The sequence below is a fragment of the Sturnira hondurensis genome, unplaced genomic scaffold (genome assembly GCF_014824575.4).
Source record: "Sturnira hondurensis isolate 20B ecotype Veracruz unplaced genomic scaffold, ASM1482457v3 Scaffold0020903, whole genome shotgun sequence".
NCBI classification, from domain to species: Eukaryota; Metazoa; Chordata; class Mammalia; order Chiroptera; family Phyllostomidae; genus Sturnira; species Sturnira hondurensis.
The window spans coordinates 2,877,805-2,886,433 of record NW_028093534.1 but is presented as its reverse complement, the minus strand read 5'-3'; the positions used below and the strand labels follow the sequence as shown (position 1 = coordinate 2,886,433).

Here is an 8,629-nt window from a genome sequence, read left to right as displayed (position 1 = left end):
CTGGAGATTCTCCTCACTCTTCCTGAGTGTACAAAATTCCCATTCTGGATATTCCTTGTCGCTATTCTCTCTCATATCCTATGTCCCCTCTCTCCGCACTCCCCTCATATACTCACTGACAAGTCAGTGCCTGAATAAGGATGAGATAGCTTCCGGCCTCCATCAGACTTCCAAACCCAGACTTCTCAATGCTCAAGTGGAAATTTGGGACATAAAACTTTGCCATAGAGTACTACCCTAACCCAACATCCTCAAACGTTCTTACTGCCCTGGAGCTACCATAGTTCACTTGACTCTGAGGGTAACTTGGGTAGCAGGTCTGTCTGTTGTCTAGAGCAGCGATCTCCAGCCTCTTCATCTCATGGCACACAGGAACTAATTACTGAAATTCTGCAGCGTGCCAAAAAATAGACTTTTTGCCAATCTGACAAAAAATAGGTATAATTTTGATCTGGTTCACACTGGATGGTTATTGTTGTGTTGGCTGTTGTCATTTTTTTATTCCACAGTCTAAGGGAAAAGAGGTCAGTGCCTCTGACTAAATAGGCATGGTTTAAAAGTTCCCGTGGCACACTAGTGCTCCTCTTGCTGGGCACCGGTTGAAAATCACTGGCCTAGAGAAGTAGAAAGAACTACTCTCTGTATTCTACATTCTCGTCATACACTCCTTGGCCAAGGAGATGACCTATTAAGAGTCAGCATCTTGTCACTTGTAAAGTTCTAAACGTGTGGTGAATGTCCTTTTTTCCAAATTAAAGATGATGGTTTGTTTTCCAAGATAATGGACTAGGAATAGAAAGATTGGAATAGAAGGCATTCCGTTCTCTCTAGTTATGGTTATCTCCTAAAAGATAAAGGAATTATTTCACTAAGATTAAAGGCAAAAGAGTCCTGAATAAGGAAGGATAAAATACATATGCAAATAATCCAGTGGAAGAGCTTGCTGATTTTGCTGGTTTCCAGAGCAAAAAAAAAAACTTCCCTTTTGAGCACAGGAATCCCTTTTATATGTTTTCCATTAGTCTTGTATCGACCTCCCGAGTTCTCGGATCTGGAGCCAGAGAGGAACTCACCTGCTCTTTTGGTTCCAGGTTCAATGTCGAGATACCTTCAGGATTTGAAAACCCCAAAACAGAGGTGACCTCATGGTATGAGGCAAGGATCAACAACCTACAGCCAGAGGACCAAATCTGGTCATGCTGTCGTTTTTGTGAATTAAATTGTATTGGATGTCCTTTTTTTTTTTATGTATAGCCTGTGGCTGCTTTTGATCTACAGCAGCAGAGTTGAGTAATTATTGCAGGGTGAGCAGTTTTGACAAAACCAACAAGCCTAATATATTTACTATCAAGATCATTACTTGGGGGCGGAGAGCCACCCCTTGTTCTAGGGCAGTGACAGAGACAAAACCTAGAGCGGAGGCACATAGGGAATAAGCAGAGACTATATTTAGATCTCTAGCCCCTCATACCTAGAAGTCTCCACTGGTTTTTCACACTAAGAGTTGCCAGCTAAGTCACTGAGGACATTTCAAATCCTTTGCGGAACCAAGCAGGATACACATAAATAAAGTCACCGAGTGTAGGAGGGTAGGAGAATTCACTTGGAAAAGAAGCCATGGACTGGGATCCCAAGTGGGCAAAAATATCACCATCTGTATCCACCGGTCCAGTAATTTAATTTATTTTAGTTACAAACAGGAACCAAGAACAAGTCTCAGTACAATAAATTATCCACTCCCACCCCTCCTGCTGAAGAAAGAGAGGCTCAGAAAGCTGTAGGTAAAACTCTTCTTTTGGAGGTCCCCTTTAACATCTGAATAGAGGGCAGACAGCTTCCTTATGGGCTTGGACAGATGGCTCTGAGGACTCAGCCAAGAGCACCCCTAGCACTCCGTCCGGTCCCTAGAAACACCCCTCTGCTACTGTCTTCCGTTGCCCCGCAGGAGGGGGCTCCGGCTGCAGCAGAGTTCCGGAACAGCAATGGAGTGAGAGGTTTCTTTCGGGACACAGGTCTCCTGGCTCCACACAATGCCTGGGGCTAACCCTCAAAGGAGAAGAGTGGTCAGACTATTGGGACTCCCCAGCCAAAAGGAGTATGACAAGGGAGAGGTAAAGGGACTACGGGGTTGGGGGTAGGAGAGCAATACAGTGCATTTCATCCTAGTCCATCCAGGTGATAAGGAAAAGAAGAGGGGTGACATCTTCCTCCCAGGGCCTTTCAACTGTGGGGGAGAGGGCCGTACACCACAGACTCCTCCTGACCCCCACCACCCCCAAAGCTGTTTCCAGGTGGATACTCTGAGTTTTTCCAGGGGCCAAAATTGACCTCGGACAGAAATTAGTGCGAAAGGCTGAAAAGGCACCCCTCCCGTTCCCCAGCCTGCTGGGAGGCCGATCCTCACTTGCACACATTGACCCACTCCGTGACCTTGCACTCCTCACACAGCACGTAGCAGCACCAGTGGAAGCGACAATGACAGCGCTCGACTCGCGTCTGCCGGAGCACGTTGTGCCCGCGGCCGCAACACAGGCTGCCACAGCCATCCAGCAGGCGACTGGTCTTGTTGCAGGCCCGGCCCCGCGTGCCGGGGGAGCCCACAGCGGGGTCTCGCTCGCAGAAATCAGGCGACTTCTCGAAGTAAACCAGCTCTCCTGAGAGGCGCCGGGGACGCAGGCGGGGCTGAAAGGCTCCGGAGTTGCGGTTGTGGGTATCGATGAAGATGGCCCTGCCCAGTCGCTCCCTCAGTGCTGCCCCCACTGCCCGGAACTCTGGGGCCGCCCTCCAGCAGGTCTTGAACTGGCAGCTGCCTGACGTGCCATGGCACTTGCATTTCCGCTTCAGGTTTTCAGTTACCACCTGGAGCATCAGAGGGGGAAGAGGTGAAGGAAAGGGCAGCAAATGGATGAAGCACAGAGACACAGAAAAGGGGAGGGAACAGGGAGGCACAAGGAGGGACAAACAGGGGCAAGAATGACAGAATGACTGGAATATCAAAAGCAAAACAAGCTGGCCGATAGCCCAACTTCCTCATTTTATCATGTTCCTCATGTTGGAGAACTGAATCCAGGGAAGAGGGATTTGCTTGTCTTCAGTCACCAGCTGGTAACAGGACTCCACTCCAGTTGTCCTGACTCCCAGCCCAGTGCTCTTCCCAGAGTGAGCACTGCTAAACCGGGGGTCCAGGCCCAGAGCACTCCTAAATTCCATAGGGAAGCAGCTGTAATAATAGCTGCCATGTGATGAGCACCTGTCAAGGATGAGGGGCTCTGCTGGGGGCTCTGTTTGCTAGCTCACTCTTAATGACATTGGAAGGTAGGTATCCTTAGACTCTTTACAGACGCATACCTGAGGTTAAATACGTTGCTCAAGGCCACCCAGATGTTGCCTATCACCCCCCAGATCTCATTCCCTCACTCTGCTGTACTTCTCAGACTCTAAGCAGGCCTGGAAAGCTAGGGGCCCCCAGGACAAGTGGCACATACATACCTGTCGCCCCACCCTGTTGTTGTGGATTCGCATCCTTGCCTGGATGTCCCGGGGAGCTTCCCTGGAATCCAAGAAATCCCGAGAGAACTTCTCTCCGAAGTCCATGTCATGGTTACAGCCACCCCATTCCCATGTGTCCTGGGGGCTAGGGCTGGGGCTCGTGCTGGGGCCCGGGCTGGGCAAGGAGTGGGGGAAACTCTTGCCCCGGGACAGTGCCTGCAGCTGCAGCAGTTTGGCCCGCAGCCTATCCTGCTCACCACTGCCCTTCAGGCCGCAGCCACAGCTCACCAGCTTGCCCAGGCTGCAGGCTGTGGCCACCGCGTGCATGACCCCAGCAGCCAGCATGGAGAAGGAAAAAGCACTCTCACGGAAACCTGAGGACGAAAGTGTGTGATGGCAGGGGTCAGCCTGACAGGCAGGCAGCTGAGAGTAGGGAGGCAGAGGGAAATAAACAGCCACCCTCTGATTCCAGAAATTCTGACCTGAATCCTGACCCTGCCATTACTAACTGAGCAACCTGGGGGAAGGTAGGGTAAGAAGAAGGGGAACCGAAAGCACAGAGCCTCAGTTTCCTCATCTATAAAGCGAGAGGGTGGGTGGAGATGATGCTCTTCGAGTGTGGGATTTTCATGTGTGGATGAAAGAGCCAGCCTGAAGGGAAAGACCCCTGGGGTTGGGCAATGACTGAAAGAGAGTCCCTACAGTCTTTGAAGATGTGCTCCCTGAGCTCTGCATCTGAAAGCCTCCGAAATTCCCCAGCCCTTCAGGGAGCTTGGGTGGGTTGAAGCAGAGCCTTTGGGGTTTGGTTTGTTTTTTTTGTCCTCCTTCCTCAGGGTTATTTTTTAAAGATTTTATTTATTTATCTTTAGAGGGGAAGGGAAGGAGAGAGGGGGGGAGATATCAATGTATGATTGCCTCTCATGCGTCCCTTGCTGGGAACTGGCCTGCAACCTAGGCATGTGCCCTGACTGGGAATCGAACCGTGATCGTGTGGTTCGCAGGCCAGCACTTAATCCTCTGCCTCATGGTTATTTTAATCAGCCTTTTCACAACCTCCCACCACCCCCAAACCCCCAAAGCACTGGAGCCGTGGAGCTGTCCTTCACCTTTCCAGTTTCTAGTTTTATATTTGTCCTTAAGAGTGCCCTTTATGTTTATCCTAACCTACTGTGACGCTGTAAAATGCTGGGAAGGGGAGAGAGGTTGGGGGTGATTCTCCCTAAGGCCCTCTTAAAATGTTGGCTCCTTTGTTTTGATTTTTGGGGTTACAGAGGCTCAGGGTGACAAGCCTTTCCCAGCCTCAGACAGATGTGCTTCTCATTAGGGCATCAAAGCCTTCTCCCATAGCAGTTCTGTGGAGAAAAAGGGGATCCCTCACTTCCTTTCAGGCAGGGGCTCCCTGGAGCAGGGAGAAGATGAGAAACAGCAGCTCGGTAGGGGCCAGGCCTTTCCCACCCCAGGATGCAGGGCTCCTGGCCCAGCCTCCTGATACCACCCCCCCAACCCCAACCCTCCAGGGGTGAAGCTGTTTGCACACGTCTTGGGAATTCCCCCGCAGATGGCAGCTGCTTATTAACCCTGTAGTCCCCGAAGTGCTGCCCCCACCCTTGAGCTGAGCCTAGGATGGATCATTACTCCTCCAAGGAGTATACTCAAGAATGGCCTGGCAAGAGGTAGTGATGCTTCCCAGACCATGCCTCCCAGATCAGGCCAGCAGTGACCTGCTCTCCAGCCTTCCAGCCATTCCTCACCTGCTCAGGTGAGAGCCACCTGGGGCCCCCACAGCACAGAGGAGGGGGCTGCTCCCTGCTTCAAAGCCACCAGGGTCTTTGTTCCCAGCCTCAGCTCCTGGGAACCCCAGCAATTAGGAGAGTAGGTTTAACCCTTAAACGGTTAGGGGCGGCACCCCACCTCCACTGAGGTTCTGGGGACACCAGCCTGGGCTTGTCCCTCTGAAAGAGAGGGGGGTGAAAATTGGGGGAGTGACTGGGGGGTGTTTGAAGCTGCCAGGGCATCTTTCGCTCACAGGTGCAACCCAGATCCAGCTGGGTGGAAGCAGGAAGGGGGTGGGGGCTTAGGGTAGTGGAGCAGAGCCCCAGCTGCCTCGCCGGCAGCGAGCAGGTGGAAGTCAGAGCGCAGGGGCCCGACGGGTGACCACCCCAGCTCCTAGAGGCTGAAGGTGTGGGGTTGCGGGGAATTCCCGGAGACGCCTCTCCGGGAGTCGTGAACCCGTCCGCTTTCCGCCTCCGCTCGCCTTGGCCTGCCCCCCACCCCCACCCCCGCAGCGGCCCAAATCCACCCCGCCAGGCTCACCGCGCTTGAGGATGGCGCTGTGGTGCGGCAGGCGGCCGCCGCCCTCCAGCGCCGAGCAGTTCCAGCGCTGGTCTCGCAACTGGTGCTGACACTCGTGGACCGCGATGTGCAGGCCCTGGAGCGCCGACGCCGTCACGTCGGGGCTGCGCAGGCACAGGCCCAGCTGCCGCTTGCTCAGGCCAGAGAGCGTCAAGCACACGGTGTTGGCGGTCAGCGGCGGCTCGCCCGGCAGCTTCAGGCCCAGAATCTCATTGCTTAGGGCCCTGGGAACCGAGAACGCGTTTCTGGGTCTGTGGTCCAGGCCTCGCGCCCCCTCCGACTCCTCCCGCCCTGGGGCGGTGCTTCTAGCTCGGGCTTGGTGGCGGGGGAGGCCGGGCAACAGGGGGAACTGCTCACCGACTGCACACCGCCAGGAACAGAAGACCCGCGAGGCCCCAGGGCGGAGGCCGCGGCCGGGGCTCCTCAGGCATGTCGAAGCCCGGGCCCGAAGGCCCCGGTGGGCAGACCGATCGGGGCCTGCGGGACAGGGAGGCTTCAGGAGGGTTCGGGAGTAGGGCGGCTCGCCTGGCCAACCCAAGGATGCCCAACCTCGGGCTCCTAATTCACCGGTGTCACCCCACTGACCCGTCTCATCTCTCCCTAAACGACAGTAAGAATCACCCCTCGATTCCTAGAGTCCCTGGTCCCTGGAAGAAGAGTCGGGGCCTTGCAGCTGGAACTTAATGGATCGCCCCTGGAGCCGACCCAGCCAGACATAATGCCAGGCACACAGACACACTCACGTTCAAAGTCAGACACACGTACTCACAAACACCGCTCCACCTCACCCACTGCTCCCTCTTCAAGGGCCCCACGACTCACTTGCCCCTCCCAGCACAGGCTTCACGCCCTCACGGGGCCAAGGGGTTGGGAGGGGGTTCCCCACCACCTACAGCTGGCGGGGCGGGGGTGGGGAGAGTGTCGCCTCCAGGTGCCGTCGAGGGCAGGCAGCCTCCTCCAGGAGGGTGGAAGAATGGGTTCCCCACCGGCTCCGCCCGCCCTTCCTCTGCAGCAGGGAGAGAGGGGAGGCTCCAGGTGAGGCAAAGACCGGGAGGGGACCTGGTTCCCGCCTGGAAGGGGACGCGCCGCGCAGGCTGAGCCTTCTTCCTCGTCCGCCACCGCGCCTAACCACACGTTCCCCGCCTCCGCGCGTCGCCCACCTGGCCCTCTTGGGTCCTAACCTCAGTCCCCACCCCTTTGCTTTCCTGTTCCAATCCCGGGACACTCCTTTATTTGCCGGGTCTTTATCGCCGGCAATATCTCTGGCTCTCTCCGCATCTCTGCGCCCCTGTAGGCGGATGCGTGTCTGTCTGACTACCCATGTGCCTGTCTCGTCCCCGTGCGCGCGTCCCTGCCCTCCCTGCTTTCCCGGTTCCGATTACCTCCAGCTGCTCCGGTGCGGGGTTTACCGCGGGCGGGGTCGGGTCGCCTCCGCTCCGGCTGCTCAAACCGTGGGGAGAATGCGTTGGGTTCTGCCCCCTCGGCAGAGCCGCATTCTTCCAGGGCAGGGCCACTCCTCTTCGCCGCTTTCCTAGCGCCGCCGCGGCCGCCGGGAGAAAAGGAGGGAGGAAGGGAGGGAGCGATCTAGAAAGCTAGAGAGAGGGCCAGCGAAGACCTGGGGGCTCTGGCTGTGCTCGCGCGGAGCGCACGGGCGGCTCCGCCGCGGCCGACAGAGCTGCAGCCCCTCCCCGCGCCCGGGGCATCCCCACCCCGCTCCTCGTCGCAACCCCCCCCCCCCGCCTTGACCCGGGGAGCGCAGTCGCTCCCCCTCCTCCCAGCGTGCACACACACACACACACCCTCTCCCCCGACGCCTGCGTTCATTCTTGGCCCCACTGAAGGGGGAGATGGCCAGAGTTCCTCTCACCTGCTCTGGAGTCGCCAAGGCTTCAAGGAGAGTGCACTGACCCAGACTAGGGAGCCAGGACCCTGGTCCCAAGTGGTCATGTCTCTTTGCCTCGGTTTCCCCACGGAGCGCTGGATGGCCCTGGAGGATGCTTTTGACAAAACAAAGGGAGAGCTGAGAACTGACTTCCCTGGTAGGGCAGTTTCGTGGAAAACCCTCACCAAGAACGCACCACAGGGCACTGGGAGCCAGCGGGAGTTCCCTTCTGGGTGGCTTGGCTTCCGCCCACTTCCCAGCCCTGTGCCTGCCCCTTGGGAGGGGTCAGCTTTAGCCTCAGAATTTGGCCCTTGCAGAGGCTCCAGGGTCCCCAAAGATCTTCCGCTGCCCCATCTTTCCCTTGGCTTGCAGACATCCTTGCCCGCAGAGGTCTCCTCCTTCCCCCATTCCAGGTCTGCACTTTGGGTGGCCCCTATTCCTGCTCCGCTCACGAACTTGCTTCACGTGAGATGAGGAGGACTTCGGGGTCCCCAATGGGGCTCAGCCCTAGGACAGCCAGGGAAAGAGCCTGATCTCCCGGGGGGGGGGGGCACAGCTGAGGCAACCTCCCTTAGGGAGCTCCAGTGGCAGTGAAGGGGTTAGGTGCCACTGCACTATTGCCTGACTCACCCTCCCAGCTCTAACCACTGCGGGCTATTTTTGCCAGAGAGGGGCCCCAGGCTTCCCAGCCACCCCCCTGCCCCTGCCAGACCGCAGCCCAAGGCACGGCTGGCCCTGAGAGACCAAAGTTGGCAGGTTGACTCAGAGACAGGCCCCCAAGCAAGCAGAGCCACGGGGCTGAAACCCGCAGCCACAGTCATCTCTTCCTCGGTGGTGTCCATGCAGCTCTGCTGGGCAGCCGGCCTCTGGGCCGTGCCGCTGGAGCCCTGCACGGTGTGGCAACAG

At 56.8% G+C, this 8,629-nt stretch overlaps 1 protein-coding gene across 1 annotated transcript; it reads right to left on the bottom strand.

The window, feature by feature from the left end:
* Positions 1–1,675: 1,675 nt before the first annotated feature.
* WNT10B (Wnt family member 10B) lies at positions 1,676–6,650 on the bottom strand. Its single transcript, XM_037031012.1, has 5 exons — positions 6,611–6,650; positions 6,199–6,318; positions 5,803–6,065; positions 3,490–3,863; positions 1,676–2,859 (listed from the first exon to the last, which is right to left on the bottom strand). Exons 2-5 carry the CDS (start codon positions 6,270–6,272, stop codon positions 2,401–2,403), a joined length of 1,170 nt encoding a protein of 389 aa, XP_036886907.1. The 5' UTR covers positions 6,273–6,318; positions 6,611–6,650; the 3' UTR covers positions 1,676–2,400.
* Between the last annotated feature and the right edge of the window lie 1,979 nt (positions 6,651–8,629).

Bases quoted from the DNA above. Each gene is read 5' to 3' on its own strand.
- WNT10B (XM_037031012.1), bottom strand. From the start codon at position 6,272: ATGCCTGAGGAGCCCCGGCCGCGGCCTCCGCCCTGGGGCCTCGCGGGT. The intron at 6,066-6,198 runs GTGAGCAGTTCC...CTCGGTTCCCAG, and splicing joins TTCCTGGCGGTGTGCAGTCG to GGCCCTAAGCAATGAGATTC. The intron at 2,860-3,489 runs GTATGTATGTGC...CTGATGCTCCAG, and splicing joins ACAACAGGGTGGGGCGACAG to GTGGTAACTGAAAACCTGAA.